This window comes from Falco biarmicus, chromosome 1 (genome assembly GCF_023638135.1).
Source record: "Falco biarmicus isolate bFalBia1 chromosome 1, bFalBia1.pri, whole genome shotgun sequence".
Taxonomy (NCBI): Eukaryota; Metazoa; Chordata; class Aves; order Falconiformes; family Falconidae; genus Falco; species Falco biarmicus.
The window spans coordinates 50,122,266-50,149,950 of NC_079288.1; the positions used below are offsets into that span (position 1 = coordinate 50,122,266).

The 27,685-nt window shown below is 44.9% G+C and overlaps 1 protein-coding gene across 5 annotated transcripts in view; it reads left to right on the forward strand.

The window, feature by feature from the left end:
* Nucleotides 1-12,458: 12,458 nt before the first annotated feature.
* The window catches only part of TMEM154 (transmembrane protein 154), a 39,740-nt gene continuing 24,513 nt past the window's right edge, over nucleotides 12,459-27,685 (forward strand). For 3 of the 5 annotated variants that reach the window (XR_008823104.1, XR_008823105.1, XM_056346825.1), the window contains exons 1-5: nucleotides 12,488-12,919; nucleotides 20,278-20,589; nucleotides 22,312-22,339; nucleotides 23,510-23,595; nucleotides 25,083-25,143. Coding sequence is in view for 2 of the 5 variants with exons in the window: in XM_056346825.1 (XP_056202800.1) it covers nucleotides 12,853-12,919; nucleotides 20,278-20,589; nucleotides 22,312-22,339; nucleotides 23,510-23,595; nucleotides 25,083-25,143 (554 nt within the window). In the remaining 3 variants the exon portion in view is untranslated. Of the gene's footprint in view, nucleotides 12,920-18,441; nucleotides 20,083-20,277; nucleotides 20,590-22,311; nucleotides 22,340-23,509; nucleotides 23,603-25,082; nucleotides 25,144-27,685 lie in introns of those variants that run through there. The other 2 variants (XR_008823107.1, XM_056346841.1) reach the window with 2 other exon arrangements.

Below are 27,685 nucleotides of genomic sequence, written 5' to 3' on the forward strand. Positions count from 1 at the left end.
ATAGAGACATCCCAGGAGGGGAGGAGGAGGGCTTGGCGCTCCTGGGCCCTGCACAGCAGCAAAGCTGAAGAGCCCTACTGTCTGGAGAAGTTCTTGCAAAACACTCGCTATGCAGGAAGGATTACTTCGACGTGTGATAACTAGTTGCTGGATTTCTCACCTGAAGTCAGCCACTTCTCTTGAGACGTGTGTGGTGGGGCTGCCACCGTGTCACGCGTACAAGGAGACAACATACTGAAACCCCTGCTTTGCTTCTGGCAGTGCTGGTGCCTCATACTTCTAGGCTGTATAAAAGATGCAACATGGTATTTTGCTATTCAAAGTTGTATTTCTTTTCTCTTCCACCTTTTTTCATCCATTGTCTTCTATCATTTTATAGTCATTGATACCCTGCTAATTCTAGTGTTAATGTTAGGATCATTGGCACAACCTTCTGGCCAGCTGCTTTTCTCCTTAGTTTCCCTATTTCTAATATTATCTTATGCAGGTGGTATTTTTGAATCATCTTCTGTATCAGCTAGTATCACCCTCGATACACACACTCGTGATCTTGGGCCCTAATTTCTCCATTGCTGTATTTAGTGGCCTTCCCAAATCCGTGCTTCATTTAGCCAAGGTCATTTAGTATGTCTATTTTTTTTGGTCTTGTCTTTTCGTGGAGGAGTGCGAGCAGTGCTTTTTCCAGCAGTCGCCTGGGATGTCTGAGAGAACTGGTAATAAAACACATAATCTTTCTCTCCCTTCAGGTGTCTCCATTTTTTCCGTCTGTCTGTGGTCCCTTCTGATCTGTACTTTTGAGATTCTCAATTTGACATTTAGGATCTTCGTTGGAGCCATTCCCTTTTCTCTTTCATCTCTTATCCTTATCTGCCTGTATCGCAGCCTTGCTACAGTTCACTGTTACATTACCATTTTTAAATATCATACCCCTAACCTCAGCTCTTTGGATCTTTCTTCCCTCCTCTTTTACTGGCCCCATCTAATGTTTAAACTACATTTTGAACTCCCTTTTCCTCCTTTCCGTGATTTGATGTCTATTTCTTTTCGCCAGAAACAAATATTTAACTCTTTCTGGAGACAACCAGGTTTTTACTTTCTATTTTACTTCACGTGTCTTCAGGATACCCTTAGATCAAAGGTTATGTAATGACTAAATGTATGTTATTTTCTCTAAATTTACCTCTGTGTTTAATTTTCTCCCATTCTTTATTCTTAGCACTGTCAAGTTTTTCCTTTGTTTGAGACTTTCTCTTGCACTCCTGATCACCAGCATGAATTTGATTTATTTTTTTAAGCTTGTAAAAAAATAAAAACACAAACAAAACCTGCACAAAGAGAGAGTTCGGGGCTCTTTGTTTACATAGCTAACCGTGTTACAATGCCACATGAAATAAATCAGATTCAAAGCCAGCTCACACATTAGCTAGTTTCTATCAAGGTTTTTTATTTGATTTTTGTTTGTTTGTTTGTTTGTTTGTTTATTTTCACTCTGATTTTTCCTGTTCCAGTAGTTGTTTGTGAGATTTCAGATATTTATGCCCTGTTTGGCTTTGTAGTCAGCCCATGTGGCCAGAGATCATGAAGAAAAGCAGGTGGATCATAAAAAAGAAGGAGTTAAAAGGCGAGGTCCTGGTCCATTGAGGTTCCCCTGCAGGAACTCGAGGAGAACGTGCAAGTCAGGTTAAGCAGAACTTTTTTATTCAAAATCAATATTCAGAGTCCTCTGAAAGTCCACATCTATACACAAATGAGCCACAGAAATTGGTGTGAGAGAGAACACCACAGATTGTCTGGATTTAGGCTGGCAAGAAATGGCCACCCATAATTCAGCTCTGCTTCAGAATTAATTGACACGAGGTGGGTTGGTTTTTTTTCCCCAGAGCTAACGAGACATGATCTATGCAAACTGTGTGTGATGCACTGCCCAGGGCCCGTCTATGTTAGCCGTAGATATTTTGCCTAGGCAGAGATAGAGATTTGCCTACAGACAAGGCAAGGCTGAAACAGCAGTGGTGGGTAGGAGCAGTACTTCTGTAAAGTCTAGAAGCTGCAGGAAGTGTCAGACAAGCTTGAAAATGGGCATGGCACTCCAGAAGTTACCGAGAGACACTTTGTAGTATGGACTCGGGATTTGAATCAGAGAGATCCTTATTACGTGCAGTTCCCAACAACTACTGAACTATTTTTGAAAAGCTGGCTTGATGGATAGCAATTTTACTGCTCCGAGAAAAAAGTGGGAAAGAGCATTACAGGTGCGTTCAACAGACAGCACAGGTAAATATTACAATTCAAATCCTAGCAGAGACAAACCCTCAGCTGACCAGACTCAGTGCATTATATGCTGAGCATCTGCAGAGAAGCAGGAGCCGACGTGGCACACGCTGTAGACGTGCAACAGTGAAACAGAAAAGGCAAGTACAGGCAGACACAGCTACAGGCTCTCAGCTCCACTCATTGAATGACTATAAATGACCATCCTGTACCCCATCAGAATGGTTTTCCCTACACATCCCATTAGCAAACCAGGTTTTTTCAAAAAGCAAAAGAAATTCTCCTATGAACTGAAAGAGATTTAAGATTTGATAATTTCTTGCCAATTTGGCAATGTTGCTGCATACCCTTCTGCTGCATGTAGAAGTTGGCAGCAGAAACCAGAACTATGAAATGTAAAGCTGAAGTAAAGGCGTAATGAAACTTGTCGGGTTTTATGTCCCCTTCTCACCTGGCCTTCACTCAGCCCATGTAGAGTTAGGTGCCCTAAATCACACAGCACCTTCAGAGATTCGTCAAAATCTAATTTTATACCGCCCACTTGCCCACTTCAGCTAACAGGAGAGCATTTGGCAAATTTACTACCTGGAGGGTTAGAAACCGTCTTGCAGTTTCATCTTAAACATTCATGGTTAAATAGCTTTAGGAAAAGAAAAGAACTCGACTGTTCCCCAGCGCTAGCTACACCATTATCTCTACCCAGCCTCAACGCACACGTGCAACTCCAAACCTGTGCTCCGCTTTTCACGCCTGCATTCGCAGTGTTGCCCTATTGAGGACTAGCGCTACCTACACCATTAGCTGTACCCAGCCTCAAAGCACACGTGCAACTCCAAACCTGTGCTCTGCTTTTCACGCCTGCATTCGCAGTGTTGCCCTATTGAGGACTAGTACTGGGATGGCAGATAGCATCCTGGGCAATGAGATTATATGAAATTTACATTCATGTAAGCTTCCTAAGGGATTATTTAGAATGGGGATTAGGGAGCTTTATGAATTTAAAACTTCTTTTGGATTTCTTCATCCTCTCACCTCATCTCATGGAGGGGAGAACCCAGTGGCTTGCACTGGTGTAGTCTCACAGTGGGTAGCGTGATCATTTTGCACAGCCTTCTTTGTGGAGAGCTCTGCTGGTGTTCCCCAGTGTATTAGTCTGCAAGAATTAGGAGGAAATTTTGCCACGTATGGAAAAAAGCCCTTACGTTCCAGCCAGCGGGAGGTGTAACTGCTGCTCTGCCTCCCAGGTGGGTTGAGCCAGCCTCTTACTGGGATGCTGACTCCTCAGGCAAGGCACATATTTGTGAAATTACATGTTCCAAAAGCAGAAATGCAGGTACTGGTTTGCTTTTCATCATTCATCCTGTTCTCTCCTTCCTATCTGCCATTCCAGCTCCTCAGAGATTAAAAATTCCCCATCAGCCGCCTGCCTGATCTGATCAGTCCCCCAGCCTGGAAACCTGGGGTAGTTCTGTGCCATCCACCCGCCTGATTTACAGGCTTTAAATATAGCTCCTGTATTTGGAAGGCATCTCTTTCCTTTTTTTGCGTAGCAGACATTTGCATTCTCTAAAAGCATTTCCAGCTCTAATGGGAAAAGAATGAGTCGTGGACCTCAAATGAACTGCACGTTTCTCTCTCTGTGTGGAGATACAATTACAAGAATTTATACCAGGCAGAGATCTGCCCTTGCTGACTTTCAAGGGGGTCGTAGACTCAGGCTATGTGTGGATTGACCTTTGCAGACATGGTAGAAGACATAAAACTTCACAATTAAGTACCCAGAACCAAAACAGATTGACAGAGGAATTATACATTCGCTTCCAGGAAGCCTCTATTTCCTATAGGATCTTATCTACAATCTTTCCATCATGGGTTTCATTATCAGCCATTAGCATTGACCTCTTTTACTCCTGATGCATCTGCCTGCAACTGGGTGAATGCCAATTCTCACAGAATATTAGTATTGTTTACCTGTGTGCACAGTACACCTAAGTAGAACAATATAAAAATACCTTCTGTCAGGAGATCAGTCTTCAGAAAGCAGTATATAGGCACCGTGGCAGCCTGTCAGACCCTGGAACTTCTCACTTTACACCACGCTGGGTGCACCTACGCTTTGGCACGGCGGTGCGACCGTGACACGGGTAGGTACATCGAATAGGAGCCATAGATGTTGAGGGGGATCGGTTCCTATACTGTATGAGGATATGTAATTGGGCTGCTAGCCCACACTGAAGTATGTTTTCTCTGTCACAGCTCTCTAGAGCAACCAAAAAGATACCTAATGAAGGTATGCCAACTTGCACCGCCATCAGAGATACCAGTAAAAACATGGATCTGCCTGAAAATGAGCTGCAGCACATCTCACCCAGCTGTTTGTTAAGGATTTCTCCCCATACCAGACTCAAGAGGACATAGGCAGCTGCTTGTATTTTGGAAAACTCAACGTTTCTACCGAATTTATGAGACAAATTCTACCAAATTCAAAGACAAATTCATGCGCTTTCACATGCTCAGCACTGGTGCAGCTTAATAAAATTCTGAAGGTTTCATTAAGTGACAGCTATATTGCAACTTAAATAGGAAACCATTCTGTATATCCAGACAAAATGAAATGAATAAATGCATAAACTTAATTTAACCATGTAATAAACCAGCATAGTTTCTCATGGGGAATGAAGAAAGGCACGTCTCGGAGAAAAAGAAACAAAAATAAAGTAGCAGAAAAGACAAGGCAAAATTTCTCAATGTTTTTTTGCAGGCAGTGTTGCAGCACTACTGTCAGCTATAGGGGACTGAAAGTTAGATTTAAACACAGGGTGCTGAGCAGTGGTAACTCCTGCCATAACTCCACTCAGCATATCCCTCCCTGGGCTGTGACCCAAGGCGTTTTGAATGAGTAAAATAGCACACAAAAAAATGTTATCACCTGCATGAAGACACGGTCAGTGATTAAATACACCACGTGTTGGGACAGGGCACTGTTTTCACAGAAACAGGGATTGTAGGCAAGATGTACTCGCATTGCCTACTGAAAATGAAGGTGCAGGTATGTGATTTTCCAGGTTTCAGCATGGCATCGGAATGATTTCAGATACTAGGCAGAAGTTTACATATTCCTGCAATAGTGACCATGGCATTGCAAAAGCTGTGGAAAACTCGTAGCGTTAGCAATCTGTGTGCTTAATACAATCACACTGACAAAGGGACGTATCACAGTACTAACATCTGCGATGGTCAAACTAGTGTTAACAATATAGTGCCACAGAAAAGACTTTAACTGCTCTTTTTTTAAAAAAAAAAAATTAATGTCTCAAAAATATACTTAGGTCCATTTTAAAATAACCACCTATGCTTCGTTGCTTTAGTCTTGGTTTCCACTGGCATAGAAGAGCGGGCGAAGTGCCTTCAGGAGCACCGACGCTTCCGTACAGGGGGCTGAAGTTAAAAAGGCACATGCTGGAAGCACAGGCTGAAAGCCATCCAGACAGCCTTCATTTAGCCTCTTGCTTGTACACACATTATAAATACAACCTCTGTACACACTATCACACTTTTTTCCTTTAATATCTGTCTTTCAGCCGGACATCACCTCTTTGATTCTGCTGCCTCCTTGATTACATGCTTAAATACGGGCACAGCAGCTTCTGCAGAGCTGGACTAAGGCAGGACTTGAAGGCTGCCTCCATGATTTCTAAGGGTGGCTCATAACACTAGACTAGAACTGAGCTTTCGGGTCAGATCCTTTAAAGATATTTAAATGACCGAGTAGGAAAATAAACTTTTTCAAAGTATCTAGGAACCAAACTTGCCCCAATTCAGATATCCATACTCTTGGAAGTAGTCAGTGCTTATTTGCATCTTTAGGTATCTGAGTAGCTTTGAAAAAAGGTCATCTTTAATGTTGCTTTAGAGTCTAGACTTTATATTAACTATTTGTGAAATAAGGTTCAGTAATTACAGTGAAAATATGCAAAGGAACAAGAAGAGAACATTTTAATCCAAGAACAGAGAAAGGGACTTAGATGGGAGGATCAAATGAGAGCTGCCACAGCCTAAAAAAGTATCGAGCATTATTTTAGGACATCAAAGTTTATCTTCAGATATTTAAGGTGTGACTGGAAAAATCTTAGTACTCACATTACAGTTTGGATGTGCTGGATGTGTGTTTTTTTATGGCCAAGGTTACTGAAGGAATGTGCTCCTCAGATCTTACTCTCTTCTTACAAATTGTTCACAGTTGAGAAAATACCTTCAAACAGTCGGCTGAAGCACCCTAGAAATAAAAATAAGGAGGGTGTAAAAAAATCTGGTTTGCTTTCCCTCAAGTACCTTGTTTCTCTTCTCTTTGTTTTAGTGAATTCACCAATGATTACGACTAAGGCAGATTTATGTTTGTTTTTCAATCCTTTACTTCATCCATCTCACTTTTTATTATCTCTTGAAGAAAAACGTTTCAATTTCTGTAAAGCACTGTCAGTTTTTTCCAGCCAGATCTCAAGCTACCGTTGACTTGGAAGTGACAACTCGTGAGAAGGCACCTTAGTGTAAGACACGCAGTGCTGAGGTTTCACGTAACGGTCATTCTCCGGGCAGTGTCTCTTTCCCCCATTTCAGTTGCTGATGGAGCATCTATGAACTGAGCACGAAAGCCCGTGGCCAGCTGGGGCTCTGATCCTTGTGCCATACACCCGGGCAGCATTTCTTCTCTTGCTCCCAGGAGAAGTCACAGAAAATTTCCATTCTCCACAGTTTTTTTTCGAAATTGCACAGATGCTCAGTTTAGCATTATGGTTGTACTGTCCATCCTGTATCTGCATTGCGAGGTCTGCTCCCCTCTGCAGTCATTTCCGTACAAAAAAGGCTTTATGCCCGATACTGGAGACCGCCAGCAGCTCCTGCTCTGAACAGGCAGTGAACAGCTTGAGCACACTCACGTCCTGCTGCATCTCAAGCAATTTGTTCCTCCTAGCTTATTAGACGACTCCACTTTTGGGATCCACTTCTGGTCAGACTTCTTCCCAAAACTCTGACAGGGAGTGGAAGGGGGCTGTCTCCTGCCAACAGAATTGCAGTGCCCCGATAAACCACTTGTTCCTTAAATCAGTTTATCTTGCACTGTTTATACCAAATGTGCATTTACAATACAAGTTTGGGATATATTGCAACATGGTGGGAAAATTGTATTTAAATCATTTCAGTCTCTAAATTCCAGCTTAGACCCTAAGCATTGTAATACCACATTTACATAATTATTTTCAAAGAATGAGACAAACCTTTGTCTAATAATTCCCTGTGCTGCTCCGCAAAGAAGTGAAAACCTGATCTATTCATTCGTGAAAGATCAGGAGAGTGACCCAAGCCCTTTTAAAAACTGATGCCTTTTATTTCAGTTTCATTCCATCACTGGCCTCAAAGGATCCCAATAGAAAAGATTAACAAATTGAAATATTTTTTTTGTCATGATAGCGATGTTGTTAGAATCAGTACAAGTGCCTGAAAACTCGAGTCTCGGAACTGCATCATGCAGGCCTCAGCTGTTTGCCTGAGGTGCTCGTGGCTTCATGTCTCCTGAGGGTGAAATAAAGCGGGGCTCAGCCTGCTGGCCCAGCCGCCTGGGTTTGCCACGCTAAACTGGAGAGTTTTGAGGGCACAAAGGGCACAGTCGCTGCTGGAGCTTGGGAGCACTCTGAAGTTGCCAAGTTAGGACCAAGCACTTATTATTTGGCTGCCGAAGGGAACACGAAGCTGGTAGCGCTAAGTGCGGGTTTTCCTGAAAAACAAACCCTGAGGCTCTACTTCGGGATGTTCATCCCACTTCTACCCAGCCTGAGACAAAGACAGACCTCATGGAGTCTCCTCTAGATTTCAAGGGTAGGAGTCTTGGAAGATGGCTGGTGAAGGCTTCCACGGGCAACCCCCCCACTAGGCTAGATGGAGGAGCTGCTTGGGACCACCTACCTCACACAATAACGTCGTGTTTCTCCAGCAACTGAATAACGAGATGCCTTCGCTGACCAGACACCGTCCTTCTGGAAGGGCAGTCCTCGGCTGCGGATCTGGCCCAAAGTAAAGCTGATCCCCCAGGAGGAAGGGTATTTCAAAACAGGCAGTACTACAAAAGAATACAAGCATCATCTGGTTTAGGATTTTACACAAGTTGCAAATAGCTTAGGAAGCTTCTGGCTTGTGCAAAATTTGTAATCCACGTACCGCTTTCCAAAAACACAGGTAGAAATTACGTGTCCAGCTACACTTCAGCATAAGTCTGCCAGTGCCCTAGCTGTACCCTGCGGCCTTTTTTATTTCAGTGGAGTTTTATGATATTGGAAGTCTCTCTTTGAATCCATTTTTTGTTTTGTTAAAGGAAACTTAGATACAAACACCTGGTTATTTTCAAGTATAGTTTTGTATTTACTTTCTGTTCCTGTTGAAGTCTCCAAAATATTATAGGCATGCTGCAACAGCCTGCGTTGTGTGTACAGCAGAAAATAAAGAAAAATACAATAAAAGAAAGCAGAAACACAGAAGCTCAGTTAAAAAAAGAGGTACTTAAAACTGGCAGGTACTTGGGTTTATGCTTTTATTGTCACTTTCATTTAATCACGTTATTTTAGGATACCCAGTTAGGGTCAATAACTCACTGTTGAAGCATTGTTCCACTTTGTACTGGTGGCATTGGTTTCAGAAAGGTATAAATCTTTCTCTTGAGCACCTCTGGCTGAAATAAAGTGTAACTTGCCCTTTCATACAATCCAGAGTTCAGAGAGTTCGCTGGAGAGAGCATTCTGTCTTCTGCAGCTCACCCAGGCAAAGCTTGCTCTGAAACGAGTGCAACCGTGGATGGGGTTCCAGACCCATCTGAGGTTTCTGCACAAGGGTGCAATGGATTTTAGCCTTGATTCTGCAACTTTTCCGTATATTGGTGGCCCGCAGAAGCATCATTGCAGCTGGCACTTGGGCTGGCTTGAGAAGAACCCTGTGGGTTTACACAGGCTCCTTTGCTTTGGGGACTATTTTTTTTTTAATATTGCAGTGAATTGCAGTTCAGTGCAATTTCCTGTTCTTTCACCGTGACTTGTGGGAAAATTTAATCTGTCCTTTCCCAACGTATATCAGAGGCAGAAATAAGTCATTAAGGGACTAGCAGAACTTGACTGGCGCTAGCCCCTGCCTGCACTTCAGAGCAGGCAGATTAGCTGCTGACATCTGCAGCAGACAAGCTGCACTAGCAGGAGTTTATAATATAAGCCCTATAACTAAACAGTAACTTGCTCCATCACTCTCAAAAGTTTTAGCTGTTGTTGTTGTTGTAGTTTTCATAGGAAAAAGGAACAGGAAGAGTGTGAGTCAAGTGACTGCGGCGTTACAAAACATTCTGGTTTTCTGAAAATGTCGCGCTGATGACATGCTGTAATCTCAGTGATGCAAACCCTTCTCTAGGGAAGAACATGAGCAAACAGCCTAGCTATGGGGTCAGAAATGCCCTTTATAACATAAAAATCGGTGAAACAGTACTGAAAGCACACACAGATGTTTGCAGCTGGGTAACATACCCTGAAAACACCCAGGAAACTTAGTTGTCTCAGCTATGAAAAGACATTTCTTTTTGCTAAGGTGCATTGTGGAACCCAGTAAACACACTAAGGCCTATGAAATTATCAGATACGATCTACTCTTGTTACAAAACGCATCTGTGCCTGAAGCCTCTTGGGTTTCCAACTGCACAAGTTCGTTTCTGCTGTGAAGAGAGAAGCATGCAGCTGAAGGCGATGACAGAGGTGAACGTACTAACCTCCCTTCGCAGGCAGGCAAAAGGGAGCCTGCTGGGAGTGCTGCGGGGAGCACCATCACGGCGCTGGTGGGGCTGGACCGAAATAACTGCCCTTCCGTGACAGTCTGATTCTTCAGCATCCACATATCTCATTACTCTTTCCTTGTGATTTTTTTTTTAATTAGTCAAATGCATTCTAAGCTGTCTTTGTATCACTCTAAAGTCTAAATGTAACGTGGCACAAGATCATATTTCCACTTCAATTTGCCATAGAAATCTTTAAGAATCTGAGTGGGAAATGCTACAACCTATGTAGAAAGACTGGAAGGGAAAAAAGGAAAAGATACAGTCTTGTACATTAGAAACAAGGGATAAAAATCCAGCAAAGATACTAAACAAAACCAAGTCCCTTCCTCTTTAACCTTCCAGTCTTTTTGTCTAGGTTGACGTTTCAGTAAGAGATGAGTGAGCTGGGCTGAGGCTACAGAATGGGGCAAAATGGAAAATATGCAGGGCAGGACTGATTGGGAGAGCACATTTGCAGCCTGTGTGGTGTTAGAAAGGCTGAGAGCAGCAAGCTCAGGAAGGAGATGGGGAAGAAATGGAAAGGAGGATAGCACATCACATCCTTTATACATCAAAGCAATAAAAATACTGTTAAAAAGCATGACATTGCCTATGGTTGACTAAAGTTAAAGAAAAGCTGTGGCTGAACAATACTAACAGCCTTAGGACCTGAGTCTATGCTCCTGAAAACACGACGGTCTTTGCCCGTGCTGGCCTGATGGCTCAATATCGGTTTCCCTATCACCAGAATAGACAAAGCCACGGCGCCTGTGAGCACATGGTAGATGCCTGGATAACCTCAGTTTCTGGAATTTCATAATTGAAAGTGTCTATGTCAACTAGACGCTATTACTAATACTTGGAACTTCTGTCTTTTTTAATGGGAAAATCTTAAAAGCATTCGCCAGTTTCACCTCTGACACTTCTGTCTGTAAGCATTATCACGTATGGCTATGACATCATATTAAAGAATATGTCCTAGAAATATTTAATTATTTCTTATTATTAATTCAGTCAGCAGTTTCGTAACTCAGAGCTCCTCTTCATCTGCTCGTAGCTGCAATGTTGTAACTTTGCTTTGCTTTCCCCCCCAGCACTGTTTTATGAAGTGCATATCCGTACATTGCCAATGCTAAGCAAGCAGTCCAGATTTTCAGTTAACTAAATCATTCGAGTGTTTTAAATCTATTAGCAAGGTGGTCATTAAATGAATCACTGACCTGTTTCTCAGCTACTCAAGCTAAGAAACTATAACTGATGACCTATAAATGCATCAGTGTGTTAAGAAAAATTATTAGCTGGAGAAGCAGAGCAACAATTTGTCACTTCAGGAGCACCCACCAATCTGAACAGAAAGATTCCCCAGTGCCAGCTTCAACTAATTCACCAGAAATCGCATTTTGACACAGACTAATGTCTGGGGGAAGTACCATGAAGCTGCTACACAGGCGGCATGCATCTCTTCTTTTTTAGTTTATTACTGGAAAATTTTATACAAAAATGGCTCAAACTTGGGATGCTTGGAAGTAAAACCTGGTGTGCCGACTCTCCTGGACCCAGTGAGATTAATTTTAGACCTAGCACTTACTTGTGCCGTGGAACAAACCACACCTATGGTCCGACCACCCTCCCTGCTTGGGGACAGGGAGGGTTTAGATCCAGGTCCAAATTCCGAGCCCTGGTAGGTGTACCCCATACAGCAAGAAGGCTGAAAATGCCGTGTTTAATGTTGAGCTCCTCTGTTGTGCTTATCCACCAACAAACGACACATGGAAGCCCCTGCTCAACCCTCACGTGTTTCTGAGTGGGTGGGCAGTGGTGGGGTGGTGGGGACACAGGATGGGACAGCGGGGGGGACACACAGCCATGCCCCACAGTCTGCATGCCCAGCCAGAGACCGTGGGGGGGAGCGAAAATTTAGGAGAGAGGAAGGGAGACAGGAGTTACCCACCCCCTCACCACCTCCATCAACCATGGCACCATGGACCCCCACGCCAGGCATTGCATCCTGGTGCGGCTTGAGACCTTCTGTCCCTTCTCATCTACAGCCATCTCTAAGTGCTTTCCAGCTAAGCCACCTGCTCCTAACAAAAAAATGATGTGGTTTTCTGCTTTTTCCTCTTCCCCAGCTCAAAGCAGCCCAAAACACTCAATTGCAGGCTGCCAAGAGAACCAGTCATTTCCCCATGTGCTGAGGCAGCCCCGCTTGCGGGTTGCCTTCTGGGGTGGTGAATGCATGCGGCATCCCACCGCGCTGCCGGGAGAGTTACAGCTTGAAAACCAAGGCAGGAGGGAGGGACTATTGAAATTTGCTCGTTCAACCGCTCTGAAAAGCAGCCTAAAACCTTCCCGCTAACGCACGTTAATGAAATTTTGTGCCTGACTTGTATTTGTATGATGTTTGTCCCCTTGACACTGTATGTAGATGAAGACAGGTGGTAGGAAAGTTGGGAGCCAAAAAAGCAGAGAGCAGGACCTCACCCGCCTACAGCATAAAGGTGCTTCAGCCTAGTTAGCACTTGAAGAGCAACATCTTTTTTTTTTTTCTTTCTTTCTTTTGCAATCATTGCTGACTTGACAGGCCCAGACGGAATTACATCACTTCCTAAAACCCATCAAAGAGAGTCCATCTCCTGAAGAAATGCAGCTCAGATGCACCCTGGCAGGAAGCAGGAAATGTAAATGTTCGGGTGCAGCTGGGAGCCGGCGGAGCACCCTCGGGTGGGAGCCGCCGAGGGAACATGCGAAAGCAAAACCTCATCGCGCTGCTTTCTGCCCTGTCGCTGGCCGGAGGATCTGCCGGGCACGGTGAGTAAGAAAAGCGCCTTTTGCCTTCGGAGCTGGGGCCGTGTTTCGTGCCTGCAGCGACGGGACCGAGTCGGAGGGCAACACCCTCCAAAGCGAGCGCTAGGAGATCTGTGGGGACTTGCTCTCCGCTTCTTTTAGCTGTGTTTACCCTCTCTGTTTTCATCTGCCTGACTTTTTCAAAGCTTTCACTTTTTTCCCTTAGACTAACCCCCAACAGCAGCAACCGAATCCTACAGTTCCTACATTGCCTAAATTGCAGGTGTGTAGGGAACCACAGTTTCCATGCTGGTCTGCCAGGCATTTTGGTTCTAATTTCAATTATTTGTTGTACATTTTAACCCTACACCCATACTATCAGCCTTTAATAGTAGAGTTAAAGACAGAGCACCGCTTCCATTCAAAAATCAACTACCAATTTCTGCAGTCCCAGTGCACCGAACCTGCTTTAACAGAACAGCCAGCTGGTTCTGGAGACAAATATTTCCAGTTCTCAGCTACAGAACAACGTGATTGACACCGTGGATTTACGTTGTGACCTTCTGAAGAGAAGATCCACCAGTGGAAAAGCCGCTTGCAACAAGATGCTGAAGCGCTGGGGTGTTGTTGCAGGGGCTCTCGCCAGCTCGCCGGGGGGAGTTTGTACGACTGGCGTTTTGGCAGCCAGCCACCGTGCAAGACAGGCAACTCTTTTAGCACAACCTTGCCAGGCGGTGCTAATATGCCTTTCGGTGTCAAATCAACCCCTGCCGCAGTGCCCCAGTATGGACTAGTAGTGTCTGCTGCCCCTCTGCTGTCCTAGGGAGTGGGAGCTCTCCAGAAAGCAGGGAGGGAGGATGGTCACTCCCAGCTATCACCCGAATTCTGGTATTAAGGCTTTAAAATGCATTGGTGAAATAAGCGGTTTGATATGGGTATTTTTTCCCTGAAAACCAGTACTATAAGCAGGGAGTGAAACAGGCCTGCGGGCTCCCGGCACACTGCAGAGCTGCCTGCGGTTAGGAGTCTTAGCTGTAAAAGTGAGCGTGAAATGCTTCAGTCTCATCTGCATTACTACAGCCCTGCTGCACCACAGACACGTGAGGAAGACGCGCGGCAAGCATGGAACGTAGCTCTGAATCAAAGTGGTCAGAGGGAAGAGTCCTGCCACGGACAGAGTGAAATGGAGGTGCCAGGGAAACGAGGGGCATGATGCAACAGCGCAGAGTGATCAGGCTCCAGCTTCCTTAGCTCATTTGCTGTGTACTGATCGCTAGTATTTCGTCACCATCTCTGCAGGACGGAGGGACGCCTTAGTCCCTGTCACCCTCAGCCCACGTCTGGGCCCCCCCTGCCCTTGTTTGCAACAGGCATCGAAGACTGCACAAAGCACCGGGCAGATGTCGCACACCAGGTGCCCCAACCCACTCCCCACTGCCTTTAGAGACTTCGTATCGGTCGGTCCACCTTTAAATACTGGTTGATCTTGGCATCCTTTGCGGGCACGAGTCAGTCCTGCCAGAGCTCTCCCCGAGCCCCGTCAGCCCCGGCTCTCCCGAGCCAGCCCCCAGCTACTGGCGAAGGGGAGGAGAGCACCTGCCCCGAGAAGAGCGGGGACCCTTGCTCCCCCTACAAAGGTGGCCTCTGTGTGTGCAGCCAGCCCCAAAATGTACCTGGGACCTTACTCTGACTGCAAGGGTGGGAGGGGGAAAGTTGTGAACTTGGTCCTTGTGGAGAAAATTGAACTAAAGGGGGAAGAATTTATCTAGGGGCTTAGGTACCCCACAGGCACTGGTGGGTCAGGAGCCCCTCCGCTGAGGGCAGCCCCCTGGGGGGGATCCTTACCTTGCAGTCCTCCTTGCTCCCAGATCAACAAGGCAGGACTTTTAAAGGAGCTTTTTTTTTTTTTCTCGGGTCCCAGACACAGTCCTCACCTTTAAAGTGCTTTGCTGGAGAAGAGGGGCAGAAGCCCTTGGGGATCTCCCAGGTCTCACCTCTACTGTCTAGAAACCATTTACAGAATAGGTAATAGGAGTATGATTAAATCTTGCAGCATAGATGGATTGAAGCCTTCCTAAGTCTTGTTCCCATACCATGCTGGAGCCTTGTAAAACCCCAGCCTTGCCAGCTGGATTATGATTAACAGGCGGTTTTCTCCCGGCTGCGCCGCAATTACCTGAGCTGGTGGCTCTAAGAGCGTGCCTGCGGTCTCAGCTCTGGGTGCTGGCCCTCTCCTGGCTCCACGCCGGGGGGACATCAGGCTTTGCACAAGTCCCCTTCCCTGTCCCCTTGGCATCTGCAGGCAGAAAGCCCTGCTTGGCGACCTGCCGAGGGCCAGCGGTGGCCCTCCCTGCTCTGGGTGCTGGTGCTGGCTGCTCAGCCTCGCAGCAGCCCTGAAGACCTACCGAGGTGCGTGCTGACCCCAGGACCAAACGTTAAGGCCCTTACTATAGCTTAGAGAAAAAGTCCGTGACCCTACGGGCATTTCGCAGGCTATGCCGTCTCCCTCCACGTTCGGTGAAACGCGGGGAATTGCAGTGTGAGTGGTGTGAGGTGGGGAGTGAGGAAACACAGGAGGGAGAGGAGCAGTAAAGTGTGCAGGATCGTTAAGTGGAACAGTGGCGGTGGCTGCACGCAGAGCTTTATTTTGGCTGTGTCTCTGCGCTAGTGTTTTGAGCTGTCATTCAAAGAAACATTGCTATCCAAGACCCAGGTATGCAGCAGCCACTCTCTCTCTGGCAGAGAACTGCCCTTTAGGTGAAGTCTCCTACAAGCCTAGGCCCCTAAGGAAGTGCTATTTTTGGCCTGTTCCCCCCTAGAGTAATGAACTTGAGAATGAGTTTGAAGCCATCGGTTGCCTGTTACAATTTTCTAGCAAAACAACAATGTGAGAAATGAGGATTTGCTACATGCTCCCTTTCCAAAGTGCAGCCTCCTAAGAAGCAGATGAAAAACGCTTTCTCCTGAACACATGAATTCCTTATACATATTTATTCCTATTCCTCCCTTTTATCCACACACGCAAACTTCCACCGTGTTTTATTCAAGTGCTTCAGGGACTTCTCAGAAAATCTCTGCTTTACATCAGCAAGTTTGTATATTAAATTTCAGTCAGTGACACCAGTCTATTTTCCCTCAGGAGATTTTGTGATAGCTGGAGAGCCGGTGGAGCTTTTGAATCTTTAATTCCAGGGTCCTCCTGAGAGCAAGGAGCACCAAGGGGTTTGCATCACGGTGAGGTCGCACGGGTATCACTGACGCAGAGCTAGAAGGCCATTGATATTAAGTAGCTGCAACTAAATGCATAAATTGGTCTGGAAGACCTTTAGTAACAGGGGCGAGAAATGAGGCTACAGGTTCACAGTCTGACTCTAAGACGCGTGACTGAATTTGCAGCATCAGCAGTTAACGCAGCACTTCATCTGGATGGCAGCGCAGTCAGAACGCAGCTTCCATTCCCCGCAAATGAACTTACAGCAGTTTCCTGTTTCAGGCGATACCTAAACAACACTTTCCGAGCACCCCGTTTTAACAGGATCTTGTCTGCAGATTAGCCACCCTGCCTGGAATGCTTGCAGCCCCTCATCGGAAGAGCGCAGGCACCCCACAGCTAGCCTGCAGGCTTTCAAAGATTCCTCTTCCAGCCAGACTGACAGGCGAGACCTGCCGCGACAGGCAGCTGGGCAAGCCCTGGCCGTGGCAAGGAATGTCCCGCAGCAGCGTGCAACGCAGGAGAAACAGGACGGGGATGAGTCAAGGAGTAGGAGAGGATCCTACGGACCACGTGGAGGGGTATGCCTATACCACCAGAAGGAATGTGTGTATGGAGCAGAGTGGTACAGGACGTGGTAACGTTACGCCAGCATACGTGGTTTTATAGCCTTTTCTTCTTCATCACCCCCCCCGTGAGCCTTCGCTTCACTGCGTTTTTCTAGCTTATAGGGAAGTTTGGAGAAACGAAGGATTTCCATTCAAACTAATCAGCTTGACTATGCTACGGACTTAGCTCTTGCTTTTTCTCTATCCCATCCCTTTTTCTTCTGTAAGTAGGCACTATAGTGTAATTTGAAAAATTCCCTTCCGAGACCCCAGTCGTCGAGGCTGATGAGAAGGCAGCAGGGAGACTGATGATTTTACAGCAGAACCAAATGTGCTGACTGCCGGCTATTTTCCTTTGCCTCGCATCCAACTAAAATCATAAACCTGTTTGCCCGCTTACTTCATCAAGAAGCTCATATCACCACCCCTGAGTGCTGCAGTGCAGACCTCAGAGGAAGGAATGCTGCAACAACAGAAAGGTTGTTTGTTTGTTTCAGATGCAGTTGTTTGGACTCCAGCCTGTAAAGCTGCTCGGTATATTTAACTCCCTCGGTCTCCCTTGAAAAGCAGGTTTGGGAGCACCGCCGGAGCTCATGCAAAGTCCATCAGTTATCCAAGCACATTTTTAAAGCTGAAAATATTGAATAATATTATATCATGGTATCTGCATACAGGGACATAGCTTTTTTGTAATTCATAAGAACCGTAATGGAACCTTGTTTGAGCAGCTGCTAGTGCTTGCTCAGGCGTTTTGGTCCCCTGAGGGCTAGATCCTCTAATCCTCGGTGGTGGGAACCCTGGGCATCCCCTGCGTCTGAGCTCTGCTCCTCAGAAGCGATGGGCTGGAGGTCGATGTACCGATGCAGCAGGTGAAACACAGGAAATAAGAGCAATACCCTTGCAAGAACATTGTGCAATTGGCTGCCCTTCTGCTGAAAGACTTATTTAATTCACTCGGAGGAAAAGATCTTTGTGAGATGAAACAGTTCACAGAAGTGATGCTGTTTTGTCCCTGGAATTATGCAAAGTGAACAAAAATACAGGGCAGCAAGGTCACTCCCTGTGATTTGCCATTTTCTTTGCCTGGGGACTAGAAAAGGCAATTCTATTTCACACAGAGACAAATGATTTGAAATGTGCTTCACAGCTCAAAATCAGGCAAATAAAACGTACCAGAGACGCCGGGAAAGTCTCTCTTGGAAATCAAGCGCAGCGTATGCTGCAACTGAAAGTTTAGCGTTGCTGTTAATGAGGTGTGACTGTTTGCTTTTGCTTTAAAGTCACACCATGCTTTAGACATTTGAAAAATCCATTTTCGCTCTAAGAGCAAATGAAAAATAAGGTATTTTCTCCACACCCTTTCCCATTTGTGTTATTTTAAGCAACAGGCTTGTCCTTCTCAATATGTCAGCTGTGGCAGACAATGGGTTTCAAGGGCGGTGGCTGGAGGAGGCGATGAAGCCAGGTTGTGGAAGCGGCTCTGTGAGGGGGTGGTGGGCTGGTGGAGCCCCACCAGCGGTGCGGAGCATCGTACTGCGGGTGTCTCTAGCCCTGCCTTGCTGCCCTGTGCGACCCCCAGCGCCACAGAGTGGCTGCAGGCACCGGGGACTGTGCACCACCTTGGGAAGGAAAAGGCAAGTGGCCCAACCAACAAGGGAGAAGAGCGATAGGATTAAGGACAGCCAGTGGATCCCAGGGAGGGCTGGGGGAGCACAGCCAGGGGTCACTACCCGCGCGGGAGGCAGGGATCAGGTCTTGCTCTTGGCTGAAATACTGAATACAGGAGAAAGCAACGGAGTGACTACCAACAAAGTGCTTTGCCACTGAAGAGCTAACATTTTCATCGTCATATTGTGGTGAAAGACTCTGGTGACCTTTGCAGTATTAAATACTATATTCAAGTATTAGGTATTATTACCAGGTATTGAAATTCTTTCCTAGTTTTTAGGAAAGGATGAAACAATCGGGTGTCTGAGTGATAAGCATGGCACAGAAATCTAGATAGATCACTGCTGTCACACTCAAATAATTTTATTCCTTTGAAATTGGGTTTCCTGGAATACGGTCTCAAGAGATACTCATCTCCTCTTTGAGACAAATCTGACAGGAGAGGAGATGTGGCAGAGTGGATTAAGCAAGAGATAGCACTCTATTCCCAGTTTTCCTCTCTCACTCGGCATCCCTGGGAAGGACAGCATCCCTGTCCTACTGATTTCTCATTTGTAAAATGGAGATGATAACTGCCCATCTCTCAGGGCCATTATGAAGATTAATGTGTTTACAAAGGCATTTAAAATGCTAAGCACTTTTGGTTCCAGTCCTGTGAGATTGGAAATGCCAGCTCTGAGGTGCTGAAAACCTTAGGCTTTTGCTAACTCTAGTGGAAACTGTGGCTGCCTAGCACTTTAGAAGAACAGAGAGAAACATGTCATTGCAAAAGTCGTGGAATCTCATCCCGCTTTGCTGCACAAAATGAGAGCTGCACCAAGCCGGCATTGTATCTGAAAGGGCAGATAACATGAAAAAGAAAATAACATCATTTAATTCCATTCTAAGAGAATTATTGAAGGCTTTGCATTTGGAAACATGTTGGTGCAATTTATCTAAGGACCTTTGGCTACAGCAGGATTTTTGGCATCAGTACGGCATACAGTACCAGCCCAGAATCTGCTGTACTTCTGTTCAGCTTTAAACTCCATGACAGTCAACACAGACCCTTACTTAGCCTTAAAAAAACCCCCAACTTATTTTGCTATTACCAATATAGCCAACTTTAGCCACTTTTCTTGCAAAATGCATGATAAATGAAACAAAAAGCTGAATCAAGGTTCAAAACCCCTAGTCTTGGCATCTGTGAAGAATAACCAGCACTGACTCTTTACCATGTGCCCCTTCAGCCAGGCCAGAGGATCCAGCAGAGGCATAGTTAATGACACCTGTGTCCAGCACAGTCCCCTTGTTACTGCTACCGCTTCCAGTCCGTGCAGAAGTGAAAGTCAGCAGCTTCTGCAGGCTTCAGACTTCCTTTCACCAGTTCTGTTTTTCCAGAGAAACAAATTTGAGAAAGACGCAGAAACAGGGAGACGAGTGAGCTGGAGGAATTAGTGAACCAGGGGCAATGGCCTTCCTGAAGGGACTACTAACTCCCTGGGGAAGGAGAGGGATGGAAGAGGTTGCAGCTGTATGCGCCGAGGCTGAGGAGCAAAGCAGGACGCTGTGGTTTACCCGGAAGCAGACGGCTTTTGTGGGGGAGTGAGACCTGCCAACCCGCAGGAAAAAAAGTATTTGTGCAAGACAGCTGCGTGCAGACACACCATGCATGCGGACATGCCCCAGTAAAAACCAGCTGAGGAACATGGTCAGGACTGGTAAGGTTTTGTGGTGAATTTGCAACCTAATTCTACATCTGATGCTCAAGATTTCAAATCTGTGTGTATGGGGCATGTACTGATTTTTTTTTTTAAGATGTCAAATGAAAAGTAAATACTAAACTGTATGCTTTGACTCACTGATAATACCAATAAAACCCATAAAATGTTAAGTTGTCCTCATATATTTGGCAGGCTCTGAAAATGATGGTTCAGGAGATGGATCACCGATATTACCCACTGTTACATCAACAACTTCTCCTGCTGCACATTCTCCAACCACGGATGACCACACACCGGTACTTGTCACTGCAAGCGCTACTGAAAATGGCTTTGAAACAAAAATTACTCCAAATACTGAATCCAATGCTGCGAACGATCAGGACAGCCTAGAAGCAGCAGAACAGTCTATCTTGATATACATTGTCCCCGCCGTGCTACTGGTCCTGCTGATTTTGCTGATCATATTTTTTGTGATACATCATAAAAGGAAAAAGTCTAAGCAAGGTAAATTTCTCTTCTCGTGCATCAGAAGTGTGTTTTTAGGACATGCTCGTCATGAACAAAATGTTATTTGGAGGCCTGGGGTGCCACATTTAGGATGTACTTCTCCAGCTGGAGTTGCATGGTTGAGGGATAGGAAAGGGATCCACCCCAGCCAGCGGTGTCTGAGCAAGCACTTCTCCTTGTGGGGAGCTAGTTCTGCCTCTTGGCACCTCCTGCTCATGCTGCACACCCACGGGAGCCACGGCACCAAGCTCCGGTTCCTGGCAATGCTGGGAACGGCGTATGGCTGTAAGTGTGGGACAGAAAACACTTGTTCTGCCTTTATGCTTAATAACTTCATGCAAAGTGAATTGAATGCTTCTATGGCCTATACTGCCCACAAAGTAAAACTGCTCAGAGCTTCGATAAAATAAAAACGAGCAAAAACATTTTAAGGAGTCCTGCAAGGGCGGTGGCAGCTATGAAGATATCACAGTAAATGAGCTAGGAAGCCCATGATGAGACCACCTGGGTGCTGCAACAGAGTGAGCAGCGCTTCAGGAAGGTACCTTGATCTCTAAGCAAAGAAATTAGTAACTTGGAGTATCAGAGCCACAGTAAACAAACTGAAGTGTCACATGAAACCCACACAGTTCATAAGTGAACTCCTGAAACGGTCATACCAGGGTCTATACAGAACAAGAGTGCAGCTGTGAGCTCCTCAGCCTGCAGACAGTGACATACGTTCAACATAGATATTAAGTCCATTTTTCAGCTGCACCTGCCTTGTCACGAGGTCACCATCATAGCAAACTGAATTCACAACCAGGCACTTAGTTGCCTGCCTGTTTCTGAATGACCTGAAATGCAGGTACACTGTTCAGAGGGATGGGAAACATGGTACCTTGCAGGAGGATAATCCTGGGATCTCTTGCCCTGTGCCTGTTGCTTGGAGCTGGGATTTCAAGCATCCTCAAGGTGAGGGCAGACAGCTCTGTGGTCAGGGCATGTGCTGGAACAAGTAGGTGTCAGCACCCATTGGCAACAATGAATTAAAAATAAGATGATTTGAGACAGAATACAACATGAATCCTATATGTAGTTCTTCATTCTTTGTTGAGGGCTGAGGCTTTCCAGTCACTTGATTTCTGGAGGGGAAGTTATTTATGTGAACAATGGCTGTTACACTGTGTTCCCCCCTGCAACTTTACTTTGTCTTGGGGTCATAACTAGCTTTGGATCCCTTTTGACATCTGGCTAGTTCAGCTTCATTTGCCTGAGATTTAATCTGCCATGCAAGTCTATCCCGCCCCTCTTCTCTCCAGGAACGGCTCCCAGAGTCTCCAGGCAAAGCTGGATTGCCTGCGTGTAGTCTGCAGCAAAGTGTCCTGATGCTTCCAGTAAACAATTTTTTGCAGCAGTGGTTCCTTTCCAGGATACCATTTCTCTCAGGACATCTCTTTTGCTCAGGGAAGCATGCATCTGTCGTGTCCTGCCCACCACAGCGCTAACAGCCGGGTTTCTCCAGTGCCGCTGAGCTAATAACACGCTGCTTTTAGTGTGTTCGAGATGAAAAATAATGGGTTCCTCTGAAAGTTACAAACAGGATGAGATGTTCTGCCTTTCATCTACAAGCTTTGAAAATGTGACCTGTTTTACATGACCCTATTCAAGGCTTGCTTGCAGTCCAGACCCTGTATGTACAAAGAACAAAACTGTGAACACCAATTTTTTCTTTTCCAGATGAGCTGGGAAGTGAAAATGTGAAAAGGTAAAATTTATGAATATCACCTTTTTTTTTTAACTATTATTATTCTTTTACTGTAACAGGATATTATAATTCTTGGCTCCTGCACTGCCTGCCTTCATTTAAATGTACACCGAACACCATTACCTTTTTGCCATCAATTGCTCCAGTTAACTGTCTCAAGAGGTGGCTAAAGTGTGACTGCAGCATCTAGCTGAAGGTGTAGGACCAGAGCAGGAGAACAAGAGCCGTGGTGGCAGAGGCCAGCGCTGCCCACAGGCACCCACCACCCGCTTGAAGCACCCCTGGCTCCACCAGCCGCATGATGCCACGAGACACACGAGGTGCCCCGTGAGCAACAAGGATCGGTTCCCAGGCTCAGCACAGGCTTTTACTATTCCAAATAAGCTCTGGGTCTCGCTCCCCTGTTTTTCAAGTTTGTCTTCTCCCTCTGAGGTGAGGCAGAAAGGCTCTCCCAGATGCCGCAGAAGCAATACTTCTGCTGCTGGGAAAATAAGAGCCACGCAGCTTTTGGCTTATCAGAGTGATAATTTTTATCATTACCTTTTATCGAGCTCCATCTTTCTAATCAATGCTGAGAGTTATCAGATTGGCTTCATAGGGGGAAAAAAGGGGTTTTGTTTGCTAAAAATATTTTTTCTACTGTGTGACTCCAGGAACAATCAGCAAAGGGAAGCTAAACAGAGGCATTTAAATAAATGCAGAGTTACTCTGCTCATGACCTTTCCTTCTGAAGTTGCTGCCGATGTCAGTCACATCACAGCTAGGATGAAGCTTCAGGCCCTCTGCTTTATCGTTGGAGCAACAGGACTTTTGCCATGTGTTCCAGCAGGGCAGAGACAAACTTATTTTTCAGTTTTCTATTTACAGTAGGGACAGCTCGGGAATAGCTGCAGCAGTCTGTGCTCTGGCACAGCCCAGACTGCACTGTCTGAGCCCCTCTGCGTGTGACACCCCTACCCCCGCCCAGCACCGGCATCTCACCGCTCCTTCGCATCCCTTGGGTTCGCACCCGCTGGGCTGGCATCTCCTCAGATTACTGGGCTAGGGTGGCTTTCCGCAGCTTGTACATGTGTCTGGAATTATGAAAGACTCATACAAAATTACCACATTGTAAGTTGTTTGAATGAAGCGTTGTGTGTAATGCCTTTTTTCCCCCTCCCTCCTCTCAAGTCCTATTTTTGAAGAAGACACACCCTCTGTTATGGAGATAGAAATGGAAGAACTTGATAAATGGATGAACAGCATGAACAAAAATGGTACACGGTAACCCCTCTACTCCATCATCCCTCTCTTACAATTTGACATAGATTCCATGTGTAGAAAATCACTGTAAGGCATTTTGTATGTGTGTCACTACTTTTCCTGCAACATTTTTAGTTGTGTTCTTGACTGCCTGCTACTAAAATAGCAGTACAAATGTCAGGAGTAGAACTGTTCAGAGTCTGGAGTATTTTAGTTCACATGGGAGCTTATTTTTAACATATGATGGAATATCGTAAATGTTTTGAATTTCCAGTAGACACTTTATTAAATACATATATAGCTGTGAATGGTATTTATATTCTTAAATACACATTTTTAATGCTAAATACTAGTTTCTTTAAAGTATCTAGTCCTTTCAGGCTTCAGAGTTTCTACAGTTTTGTGCTCCATATTGTGCTACTGTAGAGGAAACATGCATTTACTTGTAGTTCAGAGCACTGCTTAATTAAAATTGCTGCCAGGATTCTACAAATACATCCCTCCCCTCACTTGCCACCTCTACCACATGAAGCACAAGCTGCTCTTTGCTGCCAGCACTGCTCACCATCTACATCCTCTCTGGCAGGTCTAGCAGCCCATGGAGCAATTAGTACCTGTGGTAGCTACCACCACCAGCATCTTCAGCTCCTTCTTAGCTTCTTTTAACTATCTTGTATTTTCCCCTCAATGGAAATCTCCCATTTAAAAGCTCCAGGGGCCACGCATCCTCCTTCAAGGCTCTCCTCAAAAAATGCCGGTCTTCAGTGAGGCATGAATTAACAGAGGCTTGATTTTGAATGGCTAACAGCTTCTCACTGGCTAGAAAGTGCTGAAAGCATGGTATTTTTTTCTTTCCTGGTCCCTTGCCTTATATCCAAATGGCTCATTTGCCTGACCTCCTGGGGATGCTTTGTTTTTCAGGACATAAAACTCTTTGGAGCATTTCTTTGCATTAGCACAGTGCTCCACGTGACGGGGTTTTGACCTTTGTGGTCTGTAAGCTCGAGCAGAGAACATGTGCTAAGCGGCAGTAGTGAAATAGAGGCATTAAGTATAGTACATGGGGAAAGAGTGCTGCAAAATATTTTTCAAAATTTTGTGGACAGAAGGGAGAAAAATAGTTTACATATTGATTTTTTTTTTCATTTTTTTTAGTGAGTGTTCCCTAAACCCCAGCTCCAAATTTCCAGCTGGACTATAAAGCAAAGGTGCAACTGTAAGCAGCGGACAAATAGTCCTCAGAATTAGTTTGTATAGATGTATAGAAACAATTGAAATATATATAATAAAGAAATTATGGCAACACCTATCAAAGGGAAGGAGGATTTAAAGCATGTAACATTTATGCTATAGGGACCATGCAGATTTTACAGATAAAAGGGTACAGAAGAGCATCTGCAGTTTTACATTCTAGAGAGATTGCATGATAAAAGTTGATGCAATTTTGAAATAGAGAACTGCCGAGAGTAACAGTAGTTTTTGTTTCTTACCCTTTTTTCAGCTGACTGTGAATGTTTGCCTACTGTAAGGGAAGAAGAAAAAGAATCAATTGCCAACCCAAGGTACTTTTCATTCATTATATTACCTGAAGAAACGTGGTCAGTGTCATCGAAAATAATCGAATTTTTCTATATGTAATTAGAAACAGAACAATTATTTAGTCTAATTATGTTTTAAGGTTTTATATATAGGGACTTTGATTTCAACTTAAAACATTTGACACTCATTTCTGAACCAGTCTCTGCCTGTAAATTGCACTGCTAAGTAATCTGGTGGTTGTAAACCTGCGCGAGACAGACAACCAGATGGCACAGATGGAGTTTCACTCGCTGATCAGACTTTAATCACAGTTTCCCAAGGTGTTAATACAAACATTTGCCATAGCTTGCATGGCATTCCTCTCCAGCGCAGGCACCCAGTTCCCCTCTGCTACCAGGTGCCTATAGATCCCCAAGAACCACCACCAGATGTTTTGGCTGGTGCTGTGACCTTGTCCAACTCCAAAAGAAAACCAAAGGATCTTCTCAGTGCCCCTGTGCAGCACTCTCCCAGAGGTGGCACTAGCTCTTGGTCCAAGCAGGTATCCCAGAGGCATGCAAAACTGCAATCCCAACAGCTTGTAAACTTCAAAACTTTCTGACTGGTTTCCTCAGGGGTTTGGCCAGAACCCCTAAAACGCCTCTCAAACTCCTGTTTTCCCCAATTAAAAATTCCTGTTCCAGCTGGAAGCAAGGGGCTGTACATCACCCTTGCCTGCACACTTGTGTTGCAGCCGCAAAGCAAAGCAGCTTGTCTGTACCAGGTTATGATAAACAATTAAACCATCCTGTGTGCCAAGATAATCCCTGGTGTAGCAGAACCAGCAGATGCGAGCAGGCAAGGCCAGGAGCAGGGAGGGGCATCAGGATGAGGACCTGGGTCTTCCCCTTCCCATGGCACCAGATAACCAAGCTCAACATGCCTCTATGATAGAGCTGCACCTCCCGCTGCAGACTGTCATGATATTCCAGTCCCTCTCTTTTCCGAGTTTCTTTGCTCAGGAGTGAGATAGTGGTGATGATAAAGCACCACTTTTGCAGAGTTTGCAACTCAGTTGCTTAAAAGCTGCAGTTTCAGGGTACTTTTGGATGGGGCTGCTGCACCGCAGCTATTCACTTGAAAAGGTTTCTGCTTATGCCTAATGCAAGATAAATTGTTGTGTTGTGGTTGTTTTTTTGTTTTGTTGGGTTTTTTGTTTGTTCTGTTTTTTTGTTTTTGTTTTTTTTTAAATGACTTGGATCCTAGGTTCCAGATGCAAGCAAGCACAGTAATTTTACCCTGAGCAGCAGGAGAAGATGTTGGATTTGCTAGCCATCTGGGTCTACCCTTCCAGCCTGTAAATGATAACTCAGAGGGGGAAAATTGTACAGAGAGGCAGCTGCACAGTGGTTCTCTAAGAACAGATTTGCTGAGCATATCACCAACTATGGTAGGGAATATAAGACTAAGAGTGCTTAAGCCATATGCTAACACCAGCCGAAATACATACTATAAAAGGTGTTTTAGGCACAACACCCTGAGCATTAAGTTTACTTCCCACAACATAAACAGTTCATTTTCAGAAAAAAAAAAAGTTATCATGACCTACCAGCATGTGCTGACTTTTTAAATACCGTCCTTGCTAAAGTGCTTTTGTACTGGGATTTGCATTAACCCCATCAGAAGGTGGGAGTTTTGCTCCTGACTGGCTAAAAGTATCTTTGGGCTATACCCTACCTCAGGCTCCCCACCCGTAAAACAGATATTGTCACGTCAAAGCACAAAGGGACGCTTAAGCCTTGATGCAAAAAAAGCAGCCCTGTTCAGCTAAGCGTGCTTCTGTCAGGGTGAAGGTACACACGGTATTTAAGCGTAAGTTCTTATGACTGGTATCTTAGGATCAGACCGTAGAGAAGTTTATGCCTTTAAATTGTAGGAAGGCAAAGAAATGCAAATAAAAAGGAGATTTCGCTCTAAAACATTCAGAGCTGCTCAGACAAAGGATATTAGATGTTAGTTGAATACAAATTGCAAGATTATGAGGTTCAGTTTCAGATTCTGAAAGAGTGCTTCATTTGGGCAAATTTCTTCTCAAATTATGGCAATTCCTTTTTTAGATTTTATTAATGTTATTTCAATATGGGAAAAGTCTCAAGGCTTCACTGAACGCAGCTGATTGAGTGTTGTTTTCCTTCTTCATAAAGATGCTGGGGGGAGTTCATCAAGACTATGTTCTTGAACTAACAGGGAGTTCATCTTGAACTATGAATTGATTTTTGAGAAGTTATTTTGAAAACATTTGAGACTAAACATTTCAATAATGACATTTTGACATTTTCAGAATGAAAGTTGTTCCAAAACTACTTTTCAGAGTAAGTGAATTTTTAATATAAAATTTTAAAAAGGTTTAAAGAATAAAACTATGTGGTGGTAAAATATTTAATATGTGCAAGTTAAGTGTTTCCGTCAAAACAACTCTTTCAAATTTCATTTTACATGAAATTTTGAATCGCACTTCATTTCAAAGTCATCTGAAGTGGTAGGTAAACAACAAAAGAAAATTGGTTCCTATATATTTCTGCAATT